We start from the raw sequence: 19,146 nt of genomic DNA on the forward strand, positions 1-19,146 counted from the left end.
GTATTTCACAGCAGTGTGATTAATGGCAGAATGGAAATGCAAACATACATGATTTGCTGCTAGACATGGCATTTGCTGATTATGAGAAAGCACTTAATGCATTAGGAGAAATTGATAGACAACATTTTCAAGCCAAGGCACATGAGAGAGTATAGTAAACTAAGATATATTGGCTACACATCCCCAGCATCCTTTACCTAGAGAAAAAAGGAGATAAGCTATCATAATAAAAGCAAGTGTATTGTAAGGAAATCCTAATGACTGTGTATAATCATACCTCAAATGAGAATGAAATCGTAGAGTAATCATGTTAACAGGAAAAATGTCATGAATTTTATTTTTAGTAGTCAAAGCAAAACAATGAAAACCGATAAGCACGGTGATTATTATTAATAGTTCTGCACTGTCTTCTTTATTTACTGAGCACTTCCCACTGGTTGCAGAATTATTTTGATAATCCAGACTCTTGGGGTTTTTTATATTTGTCTTAATTATCAACAAATTAAAAAAATACTGCTAATTATTATAATAAATATAGAACTATTATGAGTATTTAATACAAATTAAAATATGCAAATAGCCTTGTCTGTTTATGGACTGAAATATTTTGTATCTGTGCTGTGGTATGAAACATCTGCTGTGCTCAGTTGTCTCTGACATGGGAACAATGCCTTTGATTGCAACACCTGATAATTTCTACTTGCACTGTCTCATTAATGGGACCTGTACTGCACAAAGTTACGCCTTTGCCCCCTTTCCCTGTTTAGCAGAGAATAACAGTGAATGGGAGGAGCTCAGCAACTTCTGAAATAATTTGCTTGGTGTAAACACAGTTTTTTCCTACTAGAACTCAATTGCTCCCTACCTCACAGTGCCTTAGGGCTCATGTCCATTAATGCCAGAAACACATGCTGAAATTAGAATAGGCTTTGTTTTTAATAAGAAGCTTAGTCAATGCAGCCTATTTGGCTAATTTTCAAGGGTTCAACAATATGGTCTCTCAGTGATCCTCTCCCTTAGGGAAAATCTTCTCTGGAAAGCATTCCCCTTTCCCAGCTACTTTCAGACCCAGAAGACTGCAGTGCTCCTGCTGGCACAGCTCTTTGCCCAAGCAGCTGTCACTTGTCCTGTTCACCAGACCATTCGTGCCCAGTGTCCTGCAGCCTGTGGTGCAAGAACGCAGGCGCTGCAGCTCTGCACACCACTCATTTGGGTTTACGTCATCTGCTCTGTGTCACTGAGGGATATCACTGGCACTGGGGAGGAAGTGCTTTCAACAGTCACTTTCAGAACCAGTTGTGTCATTTATCATGGCAAATGGCATTTCCTGGTTTTGGTTTGAGTGAGGCAGAAAAAGTATCATTGCCCTGTCTGCAATACCTGATATTACTTATGGTATGTTCATACTTACATAAATTGCAATGTTTGGGGTTATTTGCTTTCTTTTCATGTAAGGGCATAACCAAAAAGAAAAACTACTATTGAAGATTAGCTGGCAAAGTTTATTTCTTTTTTAAAACTCATTCAGTTACACACGTATATTAAATGATCATGCAAACCTTAACTTCTTAAGGTCATGGATCCATTTATTTCTACTTCTAGAAATGCAGGCCTAAGCTTTTACAGCTACACTGTCTTCAAGCCCACAATGCTGAACTGCTTTGCATCAGGTAAAGACGGGACACAGTAATTACACATTAAGCAAGATTTTGGAAAAAAAATACAATTGCAGCATCCATGCACTGTGCCCTGTGCAGTCCAGTAACAAGTCAGCTACATTTTTGTACATATCCACCACTAAATGATGGCAGAATTGTAATTCTATTTATCGGCAACCTCATATATGTACAAGTATAGCCCTAGAAAAGATCCAATTTTCCCTCCTATTTTCCCCTCTCAAATAAAGTGAGAAGTAAAAATCTAACCTGGAGGAGTCACAGAAAAGGTTTTGAAGAGGGAAGAAAGTTGCTGGAGCTTTTGTTTGTGTGTTATCTATATAGAAACACATCTTTTCATAGTTACAACCTCATCCTATTGGAATGGAGTGGAAATTAGCCAAAAGCAGTAGTCTCTCTGCTGCAATATGAAAATCCTGTTTATTATTACAGTGGTTTGCATTTGCTGTGTTACAAGCTTCTCTTTAATGGTTTGGGTGATGTATTGCAAAAGTTATAGCGTGCAGTCTTAGAGCCTGGTTTCTGAGACCTCAACTGCCAAGAAATCAGACTTCGGCCCCTGATGTTTTCCCATATTTCCCAAAGTGTTCGGTATCCAGAAGCAGCTTTTGTTCTAGTGGGAACAAGCGAGCTCTTTGTCTTTTTTTCCTTTTTTTTTTTCTTTTTTGAATACCATTCCACCCCTATATATACCAAGCTGTACCTGGGGAAAAGAATACTGCAATTAGGCACAGCCCTCTTGGTTAAACTGTACTTTCTAAGCACACTGGAATGTAATCATTTTAAGAGCTCTTGAGTCGAGAGCCCTGGACACACCCTGCATTCCACCTTTGGGTAATGTAATTTATTTCCAAAGCCATGAACATCAGCAGAGTTCAAGGCTATGACCTTGCCTCCTGTCTGGTGCTTTAAGCGATTTGTATTCCCAGAATGGCAGGAGGGAGCTATTCCTCCGCGACTGCAAGTCCAGAGTCTCCGGTGGGCTTTGCCATGGGGCTGCTTGAATGTAAAAGTTAAGGGGTGTTTTTCTTGTCCTGGAAATAGTCTAGCCATGCCTTTGCTGTGACTAGGGATAACTGGCCCATTATCATTATTGGTATTTCTATATTGTGTAGATAATTGATCTCTCTCCAAAGCTGTTGGAGCTGTCCTGGCAGTGTCCTGCTTTCCCGTTTAGCCACACTAGCTGGCTCCCGGAAGCCAAATAGCCATGTTAACATGTTCTCAGCAGGGCTAATTAGTCTGGGCTCAGAGCCATGCTCGTGCAGCTATCCTGCTTCCAGTTCTGGAGGCAACTCATTCCAGACAAGGTTTAACTTACTGTGTGTAACATGCTTACATACCTCCTTTGTCACTATAATATTACCTAGCCATAATGTCAACCATGGCAAATACTTTTTTTCCTTGATTTCTCCATGATAATGATTAAAAGCCCTCTGAAAAGGTTATCCCGAGAAGAACAATGGCCCTCATCTGCCCACTGACTGTCTCTGCAGCTGTGAGTCTTTCAGCAGGCGACTCCTCTTGGACTTCGAAATTTGATATTTGCATATTATGTGCCATTTGGAAGTTTTCAAATTATGTATAAAAGCAGATGCTCATCACGATGATTTCATTTTTAAGGGCTGATGTGTTGGAGACAAGCCAATTCCATAGAGTATCTGCTTCTAACTGTGATGGATTAAGAGATGTAACATCAGGATTTGTCAGGTCTTTTGGTCCAACTTTCCTCATTGGCAAGGGTTATATAAGTATAGGAAGTTTTGTACATTTCTGTCCCTCATGGGTGTGTTTCAATAATTGGTATTTTGAGGGGGGAAATCATGATTTACAGATGAAGCAGAAATATGTAAGATATGCTTATGTGTAAAGAGGTGTGACTGAACTTTACTGAGCCTCAGGGAAAGTGAAAAAGAAGTTGCAGTGTCAACACAGATCTTTAAACACTGGACGATGGAAATGCAGCTGCACAACCTCTGAAGCAAACTCTGGAAGTCATTCTAGTTGCCAGAGATACTCATTGCATAAGACACTGTCAGTACACCCTGGCTCAGAAGTGTAAACCTGCAGAGTTAATTGGAGTGAAGTTCCTATGGCTAATCCAGAGTTCTTGACTTGTGAGTGCTTTGACTCAGATGTTCAAATATCTGTAAGAGTGGCGAATAATGACTTTTTGATTTGGAAGTTTCCTCATGTGATTAAATTATCTTCCTGTCTTTTTTTCCCCCGTCAGTACATTTACTATAAAAATGTGCCATGGTTTGCAGTTTTGCTATTGTTGATCAAGTACACTGTTGTAAATGCAGATGTTTCAGGATTCCAAATTCTAAAGGACTCTCTAAGGTGATGACCTACCTTTGTTCTTTGGTCTCATGCCCTTCCCAGCTCTCAGCCTGTGGTTATCAATGCTGTGGTCACAATATGTCATGCTACTGACTTCAGGTACTTGTATATATCCAAGTGAGGAAACTAATTATCAGGCATTCCCTTCCTTCAGTAAAGGCAGATGACTAGTTTTTGGAAGAAGACTCCTTCCATCTTCAGCCCAGATCACTCTCTGAAGGACATATTTTCCACTGTCTGTAAAGGGAGCTCTGCTCTACTGGGTCCCTGAAATCTGAAATTCAAGACATTCTGATTGAAGAATGTGAAATTCTGAATGGCAAATTCAAGCCTATTTGTTCAGAAAGAAGACGATTTATCCCAGTGCTGGGTCTCACACTGCTCCAGTTTCACAGAGCTCTCAATCTGTTCAAGTCATATAAATTTTGTTCTCCTGTTTGACGTTAAGTGCATGATCCATCTAATTACTTGACTTGCCTGTAGCTTCATTATCAAGAATGCTGCCTTTCATGACCTGAAGGTTTTGTTCTCTGTCTTTTTATATCCTTCCTATGTATGTATCTCATATAATTTATATTATGTAGATAAGAAAATTTAGATGAGAGACAGGTAAAGGCAAGTCAAACACACTGGAATAAGCCATGGACAGTTTATACTCAAAATTTTAAGTAGATTTTCCTGAGAGTCCCATAACATATTTTATTAGTTCAGCCATAAGTCTTTGGTAACTTCAGGTTTTTACTGAAACTGGAATGAACAGGTGGATATAGCAGAGTTCATCTGGTTTGTGGCAGTCTTTGAACAGTTTGGGGGAATATTCCTAATACTAGCACACCTGTTGGAGATAGTCTTAGCAGGATTGATGTTTGGCCTTAAGGTAAAATGGTACTAAATTTTATTCTTTCATTTGTCCCAAACCACATCTCCTTGTCTTTACCTGAGCCTATTAGTTTCTGGATTTTGGGGATTTTTTCATGGTATGTTTGATAACAGTCCAGAATTTTTCTTTGCTGTGTAGTTAGATTTTCCAGTCTGGATCCCATCCAAAGATATAATTTGGTAGAAACTTCTGGGTGTGATGTTTAAATACTTTCCAAAATAAAAATCAACATTTTCCATAGTGAGCTAAACAGTTATGCATGCTCAGTTTGAGTACATTGTCTTTCTGAATGAAATAAAAACAAACCTGTTTGAGGAGCAGGAACTGAACAGAGTCACCACCTCGTTGGCAGATTGGAACTGCAGACGCAGAGGAGAAGTAAATTCCCCAAGTGTACTCAATGTATCCATCGGAGAGCAGTTGAAGTTCTAAAGTCTCATGTGCCTTCTTTCTCTTGCTTATATTGCAAGTGTGCTTTTGTTCTCTCTCAAGTAACACTTCACGTGTAGCTTGACGGTTTTGGATGTAACCCATAGCCTGATGAAATCAGAGGAGGATTCTTTCATCTACATCAGTATGGTTTGGACAAGGAATTTTGCACCTGAATTCCTGAAGGAGCAAATTTAACTTTCCTGTGGTAGGTTGGCACCTGACAGAGTTGAGTGGGGACAGAATATGCAAAGTAAAAAAAAAATTACAAAAGAACTGTGAACCTGAAGACAGAAGTTGAAAGGATACTGTAGGCTACTTCTCTATTTATAAAGTCAGCTACAAGGCTGGGGTTTTTTTCTCTCCATAGTATAAAGCTTTGCTGCAGGGGATGCCATTTGTTTCTGGTAGCTTTGTCACATAGTTAGGCTTCAATAAGAGAAGGGCTTCAGGGCCTTTTGCAGTTTCAGCACTTTTCCTCTCTGTTCTCCAACATTTCCTTTTATTCAGGCCAGGAATTCTCTTTGGATAGTCCTTTTGCACATCTTGCCACTGGCTGTAATTAATAACCTGCTTCTAGAAATTCCACTCATTGTCTTTTTTCTTTTTCTTCCCCCTTTTTTTTTTTTTTTTCCCTTTAAGAGGCTGTTCAGAATAATTACTGTCTTTAAAGTTTTATGAATCACACTGTTTGACATCTTTGATGTAGACTGATTTTTCAGATAATTGCACTTTTTGTTTTAATGTTCAATTTGTCACTGTTACTTACAAGCAAATAAGAGATTTAAAATCCCTAAAGATGCAGATGTTCTTTAGCTTCGTTGCCATCTGTTTTCATGCCTACTGGATTCCAAGACTAACATTTGTTCATTTTAATGAAGCTACATTTATATAGTATATAAGACACAATAGAATAGAAAATAGATACAACAAAGCTTTTCATATAAGTTGATTTTTAAATCACTTGATCATAGAGCAGTATTTTTTCTGATGGCTTTTATTTTCATATTAGCTTATATTTAGCTAGATGGTTAGAAAAGTACATTGTTTTGCTTAATTGCACATAAATTGCAGATCAGAAAACTGAAACTTCGATGGAAGTCTCCCAGGAGAGGTGTATGATATGACCTTAAATTACTTCACAAAATTTACTCTGTGCATTTAAACAGCATTCTTCCTGTATGTCAGAAAGCCATACAATTACCTATTCTCACTGAAGTGGGACATCCAATATTTGAATTCTTAATGTAATTTGGTAGAAGCCTGATTTCTCACTCCAGCAAATTGTTTTTTGCAACCACCTCATTCAAAAGGGATTAAATTTTCGGATTTCTGTAAATAAGAGTCTGCCTGATTTATTAAAGTCATATTGGATTACTTCCCCATTTATCTAAGTAATTTCTGGTTTTAAATCTTTGTGATATTTTGGGATAATATTTCCTCAACAGGTGACAGATTGAACAGCCCCCCTTCTAGTTCGCAATTATCTACATTTCTAGCTCAGGCAAACACAAGTAACCAAGATTTTACAGGCACTTCTTCCTGTTAAAAAGAAGGTATTTCAGGCAGAAGTGTTGGTATTTGTTACAGCTTGTGAGATTACAAAGCAGTAAGTGCTAATTAAAGAGTTATTTATATTCAAAATGAAATATGCAGTCCTAAGTGCCTTCATCTGTCCGGTAACAAAGTTTATAGTAAACACAGCTAATCCAGTGTGCTTAGAAGTGATATTTTGGGAGATAAGATTTCAGATACTTGAGGCTGGTTGGCTGTTACAAGATTAGCCATATTTTTGGAATGAAAGGCTTGCTCATGCTGCCTTCCCCTTCTCTCAGCACTCAAATTTATCTTGTCTCCTTGTCCAATCTCCCTGAAATATTTAGAGTTCTTTGTATTCAGACCATATCTCTTGACAAAAATAATTTCAGTACATCCAGTTAATTACTTAAACTGGCTTGAGGCAAACCTTTGCTAAATCAGCTCAATGGGCTTCTTAGGATTCTATGACTTTGTGTTTAATCCTTATTTCTGTTCACCTGTGCACTAACTGGACTTTGCTGTGGTGATTTTCACTCTTCCATGCATTTCTTCTAATCCACTGACTACCCAGCCTGTACATCCTATTGTATTTATGTCCTGCCCTACAAACAGTTCAAAATATTGGAGCACATCAGTAATTCATTCCAGACTGAGACTATTAAATAATCTCTTTGACAAAAGAGACTGTCTTCTTTCTGTAGCAGCCCAGTCTCAAAAATAACTTGGGCCAGTATTTCCTTTGGGCAGCCTCTCAGAGGCTGATGATGAGGGTCCAAGGAATCTACACCAGAGTGGAGATTGCAAAGTGAATGAGTCCACGTCAACATGGTCTGAAGGAAAGGAGAGCAACTGCATGTTCTTCAGCACCTGAAGCCTCAAGATGGGTCAAAGACTGACCTAATATGCACCGAAAAATAGTATGAGGAAGGGAGGAGTGCTCTTTCTTAAAAAAATAGACATTTACAGAAATTAGTGAGATAGTACTACTTGAGATTCCAGGAGCAAAGACATGCCTGTACTATTTATAGTTTCTAAACCTCCTTGGTCTGAGCTGAACTAATTCTGTGTGTAGATAAAATCATCATGGCCTTTGTTTGTTTCTGCACTTTCTCAGTCAATCTCAATGAATCATGGGCACATTGTAGGAAAGACAAGACATTGTTTTAATCAGAGATGACTTATAGAATTGAAGAGTACTATATGGCTATTCATCACAAAAATCCCCCAAAAGTCCCAAAACCACAAACAAAAATATCTTCCTGGTAAAATGTGCTTTTTATTTCGCTCAGCCATGGCAGTAGGAAGAAGCATGTTGAAGGATATGTCAGCATATTGTATGTGCAACTGTCTAAATCAGTGAAAGGTCTTTTCAGTCTATCTGCACCATAAATTTGTCACTCTCTGGCTTCAGAAGGACTTGGTAGCTCTTGGAATGCTGACTGGTCACTGAATCCCCCCAGCTCCATTATAAACTGTACAGTGTTACTTCAGCAGCTTTTGGATATGTAGAACACACTGAGTGAATGCCTGTTCTAATGTCTCTTAAATTCAAATAACATGGTTAACGTCATGTCCTGGCTTGAGAGCAAGGAAATATGGATACATCTTAAATCCAGTGGAATTTTATACTTTACAGCACATAGCACTTGCTAGGATTGCTTTCTTTGAGCACAGTGTTTTTTGGTTCATAATGCTCTAACTCACTGGAACTACTGATACATTTAAAATAAGCATTTGTGAGAGTGCTATGTGGGATCACAACTTAAGGTTGGTAAAACACAAGTACATATCTTCCCATCTCTTGCAGAAGCTGAATGCCTGTAGTGACAGGAGTAGGACCTAGACAAGGATCGTTTTTCCATTCCAGCCCCATCACTTGCTCCATGCTTTCTTCCTATTTGCTGGTCCTTGTCAGGTAGTTCGATAGCTCATCTCCTGTGACGCTGCATTGCATCCACCAGAAATCAAAGTGGAAGCCCTGCAATGTGAGATTTGCTTAGCTAGTCCCAATTGCCAGAGGAAGAAAAAGCTTTACACTCCTTGCTTTTTAAGATTCTTTGTTCCATCTTTTTAATTGTTTGGTTTTAACTGCACCGCAAAGTTTGTTTGCTCCTCCTTTGAACAGAACACACACATGCAGAGGTTTTTTTGGCTATTGGCTTCAGGCTGCTAATTTTGACACCTTTGTAATAAATCTGCTGGGTAGATGCAAAGCTTCAGGCTTGGCAGAACCTCAGGAAATCAAGAGAGGAGGCAGCAATTCTTGTAAGAGCAGGAGTTCCAAAGGCCTTATATTAACAGGAATCATTTCCAACTGAGCTAATCTATTTGAAAGTAGCAGGTACATGAAAAGGAAAAGCAGTTAGAGTGCATTACAAGAGAAGTGTTAGTCCTTCTGAAGTGATTTCAGCACTTAAAGCCAACTTTCTGAATGCCTGTAGTATGTATGATACAGCCCTGAAGGGCCAAACACAGTCTGTGGTGATGACATGTAATTTCCACCACCCGATGTTTCCTACTGAGGCTGGTTCTATACCTTCAGATTGCAAACTGAATTAACAAAACAGTGATTTCTCCAAATGAACCTGAGGGGGCTGAATATTTATGGCTGAATTTGAGGTCCTTAAACGTACAGCACAGATCCCCTAAGCTTCAGAGTTTATAACTGAAAGGCACAGGCACCTTCCTGGGCTAATTCAGAACCTACAGCTGGGAGACTACTGCTGGTGATAACATTTCTTTTAAGTGTTTCAATTCTTGGTTCCTGCTGGTATATCATTGCCCTTACCATTTTGAGGATGAAGAATTTTGGGGCCTAAATAACTCTGCAGAACCTAAATAGTTCTGCTGTTTGGAACCAGCAGGATCCTTCATGTAGTCACTGGAAGAAGTACATGAGCAAACTCCTAGTTTGGCTTCTTAAAACTTAAATCATCTACCATCCATTCCTATCTACTGATCCAAGTCAGTAGAAGGACACTTACCCTTCAGAAAGATAATTCCAATTTCAAGTTACCCTTCATGGATTTTTTCTTTCTCCAGTGACTAAAGGAAACTTGGGCAAGTATGCTTATGTTTTGGAAACCCATAGTAAAAGAAATGAAAAAAAAAAAAAAAATCCCTGTTGTTGGAGTATAGACTGATATTTCCATAATGACAATTATTAAAATAATATAACTGGTTTTGCCTGGAATGCCTTTTGATCTGTACTATGTACACAAAGTGCAGTATTTACATTGTAAGCTGCTGATGAATATAGGGGTTTTTTTTGAGAAATCTATCCAAAATGTTCTGTTCTATTATTTGGTTTGTAAAGAATTTTGAAGAACAACTGATTGTAAAAAATAGCCTCACAAGGAGCAAGAAATCATGTGATATATCCATGTTTTCACACAGCATTCCAGTTAAAAAGGTGGTGAAGGAACTTTGCAATCAGATTTGGGTATAATTAGGAAATTTGAGTCGCCCACTCTCGGAGCAGATAAGTGACTACAGAAGCTAGTAAGAGAAAGTGTCCTACACTCTCTTAGGAAAAAGAAAATGAAAAATATTTTGACGTTTGTGGTAAGAGCAAACTGTCGAATCAGACAGAAGAAGCACAGTCCATACTGTGCTGTTACATTTTAAAGCTCTTATTTGTTTAATATTCAAGTATTTGATTTTATTTTTGTTAGAATGATATGGGAGGGCAAAGAAGCCTAATAAACAAGTGGACAACTTTTCTGAAAGCCAGGCTTGTGTGTTCCATACCTGGTCCTGAAGGGGCAGACACACATTTCGATGAGCTGCGTAAGTTGATTTATTTTTAATGGTCTATTTTAACATTAGTAATGCCTGCTTTTGTTGGGTTTTTTTTCCTGTCTGGTTTGTAGAAGCATTGTGTCTTGCTCTGATTCTACTCCTCTTCCAAACAGGGCTAGTAATGCCTCTGACTTTTATCAGAAGTCCCTGATGATAATTGATATTGGTCTGATCAGAATTATGGTGTTTTTCCCTTTCCCTCCAAAAGCTGGGAAGTGAAAATCTGATTCTGTTTAAAACCCAGAATATCTGTGAATGAACACATTTCGGAATATTAGCACAAATTCATGTGGCAGAAATTGAAATTCAAACAAAACTAAAGCCTTGTTATAATTTTACAAATTTCCAAATTATAAATGATAAATGCAGAAATAGTCCATGGATGTTTAACTAAAAAGAAACACCAAGTATATTTTTCTCATTGCAGAAGATATATTCTTACTTTCTACAAGAGATGAGAGGAACCCTCTTGTGTATGGAGTCTTCACTACAACAAGGTATGTGTTAGGATCGTGTTTGCCTGTGGAAACAAAGGATGAAGATCTTACTCAGGACTTTTACACTTTTGTATATACTGAGGTCTTCTAGACTAGATCCTGATTCAGAGCAGTTAGGAATTGCTGGAATAAGGCATCCATGTCAGGGCTGTGGTCACTAAGGACAATATTTTTCAGAACTGGAAATAATGAATTATGTCCCTAAACCTTTCTGTGCCTAGCTTTTGAAAACGATTGTAAAAAGTAATGAAAATGTAACAATCAACAACATGCTAGATTATTTCAGCCTCATCCAGTTGAATTTATAAATTTCTATCATATTTATTGAGCAACCAGTAGTTGCTATTTTAGGCAAATTATTGTCATGAAGCCTCATTTCTGTAAGCAACACCTTGACATCTGCTGTTTCCTGATATCAAAATTACTCTCTAAACTGATAGTTAAGTGATTTTATAGTCCAGAGTTAATGAAAGAATAACCCAACTTTATCTCAAGGGGATGCACTAATTAATTAATGACCTTTCAGATCAATAGTGAGGTTCTCTATAGAATTGTCGGAAGAAAATTAATAATCTTTTCTTTTGTCTCCCAAACCTTTGAATTAGGTGTAAATAATGTCTAGCCAAATGCTGACCAGTATGAGTGCAATGAGGAATTGCCAAGGCACTCCTTAATTCAGAAACAGTTACCACAGTAGCTCCCTAGAATATATAACCACAGAAAATACTTAAAATTGAAGTAAATATTGCACAATAAATGAAGTGGTTTGTGAAGTAACTGAAGTACATGCTACACAGCAACCTGGCATGGTGTTCTTTTGAAAACTGAAATATTTTGGATTTTTTTAGAAAAATACATTAAAAAAAGGAAAAATTAATAAAAAATAAGTGTTTATTTTTATGTCTTGTTTTGTTGTCTTTCCAATGGAATTTTTAATTCTTGGGGACCTCACCAATAATACCACTAATGTTTGGACTTCCAGATGTGAACACAATGTAAATCAGTGTCCTTCATTTGGATAAAATTCTAATCAAAAGAGCTAGTAAATGATAGCTGGAAACTGTCAGCCACTAGAAAAAAATTACACTCTATCAAGTAATCCCAAAGGCCAATCCAGGTTTCAACTGAGCAAAGTTTAAAACTGTAACAAGAGTGACATTAAATATCTGTAGTTATCAGACCTGTACACATCGTTGCTTAGCAGCACTTGCATCAACCGCCAGGTGTAGGATTGATCCAAACCCCATCAGACTCTGTAATTCATTAATTCCCTGGCTGAAGCACCAAGGAGGTGTTTGCAGCGTGCACATCAGTGAATCTTCTCTTGCAGCTCCGTGTTTAAGGGCTCTGCAGTGTGTGTGTACAGCATGGCCGAGATCAGGGCCGTGTTCAACGGGCCCTACGCCCACAAGGAGAGCGCGGATCACCGCTGGGTGCAGTACGAAGGTCGCATCCCCTACCCCAGGCCTGGCACAGTAAGTGTCTCCTTAATTACAGACCTCTATTTTTACTCAAAAGCAATCATGCTTCACACCCCTCCCCGGGCTGGTAATTTATATTTTCCGCTCAGGATGTTTCAAATTATCCTCTCAACTCCTTCCCTTCTGTTGACAGCCCAGACTTCTTACCTACCTTGTAGGTATATAAATATACATTTTTCCATGTCTCTGAGATAACATTGTGTCCAGACTAGTTCCTGATTGTCTCTCATATTGTGGTCTCCTACTGTACAGCTATATTTCTATCTGTTGGAATCACCTCTAAGGCATCAATACTTTATAAAAAGCCAAAGGCATTTCTTTATACAGTGTTATCATGAGGTTTTTTATTTGTATTTCTTGTTGTCTTCGTGTCTGTTAAAATCATTGAGATACTGTCATTGGTTCTCTTATGTGTGCTTGTGCATGTGTTGTGTTTAAAGTAAAATAAGGAGGTAATTGCTGGACATTTTATGTGATAAAAAATAAGTAACAGGAAGAAAAGAGAAATATTGTATCTGGAAGTACTTTTAATCCCAGTCTCTTAGACCTCAACTGTAAAAGGCCAAAATAAGGAGGAAAACTTAGAAATTATTGAAGTTTTTTTCCCACTTCTGTCTCAGTATTTGGAAAAGCACAGGCCGACATTACAGGCAAGGAAGAAATGGTATTTTCAAAAAATACATCAACTTTAAAAACATCATCACAACTTTAAGCAACTCTTTGTATGTAGAATGTAAAAGCAACAATTTTATCTGGAATAGCTCTACAGTCTCTTGGTCAGGTATTCAATGAACAAGTATCAGGCAGCCAGCAGGGAGCTGTCAATGTCAGATGTGGCCTAGAAGCCATCTGGCCATTTCTGCACTATTTCTCTGACCTCAGCACTGGCGTAACCTTTGCCTCAAGCTACATTATCTGGTTAATTTAGTCCATCTTTTCACACATTTCCTTGTATCTCCGTGTTTTCTTCGTCTTTCCATTGGACTCAACAAGCTCATGATGTTTGTTGAACGTGGTGGTCCCAGGGTTCTGCAGGTCAGGCCCCAAGTGCTGATTCCCTTCTCTCAGCTGAGGATGAGCCTCAGAGCTGCTCTGTCTCCAAAGGCCAGGACAGCTCAGAGACTGATTTGGCCTGCCCAGGATATCAGCCCTGATGGAGCAAGTCACAGCTTATTGGGGCAATTTAGGCATTGCAGGCTTACGCATCTCTCTGTCATGCAAAATACATACTGCACCCAAAAAGAAGATGCTTTTTTTTTTTTTTTTTTAAAATTGTATGTAACTCTGCAGCTGGTAAGGAAGTTCAGATGAATTTAATTTTAGCTACAAAAATGGTGCCAGCAAGAACAATAGCTGGTCCCATGGCATCTAAAGAGATTAAAATAACTCTCTTGAAAAACTCAGAGTGCCCCATAAGGATGAACACTCTGCACAGATAGACGGCTCATAAGCTCATTGCATTTTTGAGTGTATTAGCCATCACATGGTTGGGCTGGGATTCACAAGGAAGGAAACATGCCATGCTGAAGCATGTCAGTGCTGATCTTTAGCATTGATTTGAATATCCATGGTTGCAAGTATTCTAAAGGTTGGAAAGCTGAAAGAGTAACAAATGTTTTCCATAAGCCAACCCTGAGCTCTCCAAGGCTTCCTTTAAGCACCTGGTAACTGCTGTGAGAAAATAGTTTCTTTAAAGTTCTCCAAACCTTCATGGTCAGTGGATTTCTGTAGGAGTTTGTCTGACAAAGGACTGAGAAGGGAAGTGGATTTACTGAAGAAAATTGTCAGAAGAAAGGTGTCTGTAATACTTGCTATCTAGATTAGGTAAACGTATTGCTGCATAGCTTTTTATCTGTTCTCTTAGGGAGCTGGACTGAAAAATACTTCAGGCTCACTAGTTTAATGTAGGGTGTCCAAATAAGTAGATTTATGCCATGCTCTTGGCTTGTGATGGGCTATGCCAAACTTGGATATGATCAGTTTTAGGGTGGGATCTGGAAAAGCAGTACAGTGGTAAAAGGCAAGGAAAAGAAGCAGCACGAACCTTGAAGAACACTGTAGTGTGAATGCTGAAGTGCTCTTCCTTAAAGATTAATTTCATCATTTCTTGCCCACTGTGAGGTGGTTCAGGAATGCTCAGAACAAAGCCAAAGAGGGATAATCTACCCTTTTCTAAGTTACCAGAACATTTTTGAAATTTAAGCTCCTCGTAAGTGTTGCCTACAGTTGGCATAGCCAACACTGCTCTGATTCTATACTTCCTGTATTTTAAGTTACTGGCAAAGTATAAAAATGTCTATTCTAGGAAATACATTTCTTTTGGTGGTTGGCTTTGAGAGATACATTGACTTTCTTTCAGCATTTATACAGAAGCAGGAGACTGCATACCCTAATTTAACTTTCTGCTCTGCTGCCTTTATCTCTTAAGTAAATAAAGCTGCTCACTATAGAGACTGTGACTACTTTGATTTTGAAATTTTGACAAAATGCTTCCTGTGGCAATTTGTGTGTGAGATAAACTCCCAACAAGACCATGATATCATGCCTTCACAATGTTGAGTGGGGAGCAGGCAGCAGCAGCCCCTGCCTGCTCATGTCCCTGAGCTGTGGCAGGCTCTGGCTGCCCTCTGCCGTCTTGATCAAAACACAGTGACCTCTGGCACACTCCACAGCACTGACACTGCAGAACACACAGCTCTTTAACTTCTCTCAGTGGTATTAAAGTGCAAGTGGAAATAACGGCAATTTAACAGAGGCAAGGCTTCTAATCTATTTCCATGTGGAAGCTGAAAATAAAAAGAGACAGAAAAAAAGCATGAAGCAGGCAGCCCCGACACAAAGGATGAATTGAAAACCAAGGGAGCTTTTGCTCTATCTGCTTTAGCTGTTTAAAAATTGGACTTGTATATCTGCTGCTGTCCCCAGATAAAAATTTAGTTTTCTTCCAGTCTCTTAGGGTTTCACTCAGGAAATTATCCATTAATAAGGAAACCATGGAGAACTTTCTTTGAAGTTCTGCATTCTGAAGCAGAGTTTTCGTAATGCCCTCCCAGTAATCACAGAAGGCATTTGAGCAAGATTTTCAGTGAATTAGGAGGAAGAAACCTTTTCTAGTTTATTTATTGAGCTGTAACCATTGCAGTATCACAGCAAGTCATAGTGCTTCAATCCCTTTAGAAATTCTGATGGGATACAAGGGAGTAATCCTCATTTCACTGGTGGTGAATAAATGTCATTAAGATTTTTAGAGGAATGACAGTGTTTAAACCTGCAGATTAACACTCCGTCTGATCTACTGCAGAATATAGGACTGTTAAATGCTAGCCAAGGCAACAGCAAATGTTTTTGATGGGTCTACATATCTTATTGATCTGATATGTGAAAAGATCAAAACAAAGCTCTGAGTGAGCAAATTAAGGATCTGGCAGCCTGAGTCACTTAGCTACAAGAAGAAGCAGCCCAGCACATTGCTCATGTCCATTTGAAGAGTTTAATGTCTCACCTCTTTCTGCTCCAGATCTGAACACAGTCCTAGGCTCTTGAATTCTTTGTGTTTTCTTTTTATTAAACAAGTTACTTTACAACCCCTCAGATTCTCCTGTAATCATGGAATCTTAGAATCATAGAATCGACTGAGTTGGAAGAGACCCATCTGGATCATTGAGTCTGACTCCTGGCCCTATGCAGGACACACAAGAGTCCCACCATGTACCGAGAGTATGGTCCAAATGCTTCGTGAGCTCTGTCAGGCTTGGTGCTCTGACCACTTCTCTGGGGAACCTGTGCCCAGCCACCCTCTGGATGAAGAACCTTTTTCTGATATCCGGCTTCAACCTCCCCTGACTCAGCTTCATCCTTCTTCATCCTTTTCTCTCTCAATTGCTTTCTCTCCCTTCCTTCAGGGAAACATCTTCCTTTATTTCTTCTGGTAATCCAGTGTGCAGGCTGATTAAGATGTGGTGTCCATCCCACTGGGACTTGGCTGTGCCACAGAGAAATACTGCCTGCCACAATGCCTCCCCTGTCCTCCCTTCTGGTTAGTTTTGCTGCTTTAATGAGCTTGTTCATAAACATTGAGGGTCGCACAGGTTTCCCTTCTATTTTTAGACTTACCTTCCCCTTTTGCCTATCTTTTATGGGACAGACTGCATTCTTTTCTCCTCCAATTCCTCTCTCCTTTGATCTCCCTACTGTAAAATGGGGCTGCTTAATTAGGTGAAATGTTTCACTTTACGGGTTTATTTTCCTCAGAAAGCCTCCTACACCTCCTGTTACTCACCAACCTGTTCTCCCCTACATGAATCACCTTCCAGTTCATAACAGCCTTTCGAAATGCTGCACACCTTGTCACCTTTCCTCATGGCAGAGGTCAGCTGCCTGCAAAGTCAAGTTCACTCACCCAGCTGGTCTCAGCTCAGTTAGCCTCAGATTAATGCTCAATTTTCTCAGCTTTTTCTATCAAAAACACAGGTGTGTTAAATGGAAAAGCAATACAAAGTGCTCAAGACAAACACAAAAACAAATCCTGCACAAGCAGGGATACAAGCCATTAAATAAAATAATAGGGGACTTAAATTTTTTGTTTGTTTTGTTTGTGCTTTTTATTGCAGGGAAAGAGTGAGTTTAAATGTGCACTGTTTTGCATTTTTCATTTTACATTTAAAATTTGCTCTGTTTGTTTGTCTCCTACAAACCTGATTTGTTCCCTTCACCCCTGCCCTCTTCCAGGCTCACTGAGTAGCTGCAAGGTTACTATGAAAGTCTCCCTACTGAGTGTTCAGTCCATCTGGTACGACTCACTCAACTTGTAGAGGAGCATTAAGGGTTTTTGCAGGTATGTCCAAATACAAAATTAATTGTGCAGCTCCGATCAGTCTACAGAAAAGAAGCCACACAGTATTTAGGCCTCTCAGGATCCCAAGTTTCACCTTCAGAATGGCTTATGGTTGAACCTCCAGTGGCACATAAGTGCCTGTGCCCTGAAAATCATCTCTCAGCTGTCATCTAATCCACAGAGTATCATAAATCTATGAGTACCCCATTTTTAAAGTCTTTCTGGGCATCTTGGCAGCTTGCACCAGTCCTCAGTGGTGGATCTTGAACCCTCAGGATGCAGCTTTTGCATTTCTTTATAAACTCTACAAAGTTCAGTGCATTGGCTGTGTTGGAGGTCCCCATTTAACACATAAGTGAGAGATTGAAAGTAGTTCCTGCATTTTATCTGCTTTTTGCTTGATGAATCAGTGATAAGGCAACTTATTAGGAGCCTGGAAGACTTTACACTTACAAGTTTTGGCTAAGATGAGATGTAATTACCTTTGAAAAATAAAACACCTTCAGCAGGAAGGAGCAAGGAGTTCCTGGGATGAGGGACACCTCCTCAAGGAGGGTAGCCCAGACTAAGACATCTAATTCCCTGATATGGGAGAGCTTTAAGAAATTTCTCACTCTTTCATGTTTCATGCTGGATACTTCCAATGCTCACAAGAGTGACTTGCTGGCATGGTTGTCAGTTCTCCTTGTGAAATGCATAAAGATTCCCAGCCTGGACATTATAAAACAAGGAGATACCTACTGCACTCAGTATGAATAATCTGACCTACCCTGTGGGTGCTTGAGTCTCAGTGTTAAGTGGGTCTAAGGATACACGTGACAAGACATTTTTAAACTGGGATTTTCAACACACTTGTAAATAGGAACCCTTTTGAAGTTCCCAGGGAGCAACATTCTCTTTTTAGTTTGTCAGTAGACATCAGCACTGCTGAACTACAGATGCATCATTAATGAAAAAGATATGTGTTTACATACCTTAATAGCTAGATTCCCAAATAATTGCCACAATTTTTAATAGGTGTTAGATCCAGCAGCTCTTACTGAGTTCCCTGGATGGTGTGAAGCACTATCCAGTTTGGCAAATTGGAGGTTTATTTAGGAGCCCAACTTCTGGCACCAGCCTTTGAAAATCTTGGCCGTGTTTCCCACATAATGTTAACACAGTCACACTGTATGTCTCAGCATTGTGTGAGATCCACACATCCAGCACTCTGCTAAGCTGCAAATTTAATAAGACAAGCAAAAAAAGGAGAGAAGCTTGCATATCTGTGGTGGTGTTAATTTAGTGTGTATTTGCTTTTATTTGAGAAAGATTAGCCTTAATTTACCACCTTCTGACCACATTTGGATACAAATAACAGGTGAGGGAATAGAAGGCATCTTAGTAAATCACCTGGGATCAGGACTTAGTCCAGAGTGATTATTGTCAAACTGAGCTCCCACAGAAGGCATTTCAATAACTTTAAGTAACTATTGATTCTTCAAAAGATTTGTGCCACAGAGTTTATACAGCAGTTGCATAGAGATGCCCTTAGTACTTCCAACTCTGTTTCTGTTGGGTTTGGGAGTGTTTGTTTGTTTGTTTGTTTGTTTTGTTGTTTTGTTTTATCTTTCATTTCTTGACACATATATTTTTATCAAGTTATCATTCATGGCAGCAAAGGCAA

The 19,146-nt window shown here is 39.1% G+C and overlaps 1 protein-coding gene across 1 annotated transcript in view; it reads left to right on the forward strand.

Moving 5' to 3' along the window:
* SEMA3D (semaphorin 3D) overlaps positions 1–19,146 on the forward strand; it is a 132,416-nt gene that overhangs the window by 85,532 nt on the left and 27,738 nt on the right. The window contains exons 9-11 of the mRNA XM_042053610.1: positions 10,542–10,656; positions 11,096–11,165; positions 12,496–12,640. Of these exons, the coding sequence (XP_041909544.1) occupies positions 10,542–10,656; positions 11,096–11,165; positions 12,496–12,640 (330 nt within the window). The remainder of the gene's footprint in view (positions 1–10,541; positions 10,657–11,095; positions 11,166–12,495; positions 12,641–19,146) is intronic.

Source organism: Corvus kubaryi, unplaced genomic scaffold, assembly GCF_017639235.1.
Source record: "Corvus kubaryi isolate FWS band 111438036 unplaced genomic scaffold, C.kubaryi_AGA036_p1.0 135, whole genome shotgun sequence".
NCBI lineage: Eukaryota > Metazoa > Chordata > Aves > Passeriformes > Corvidae > Corvus > Corvus kubaryi.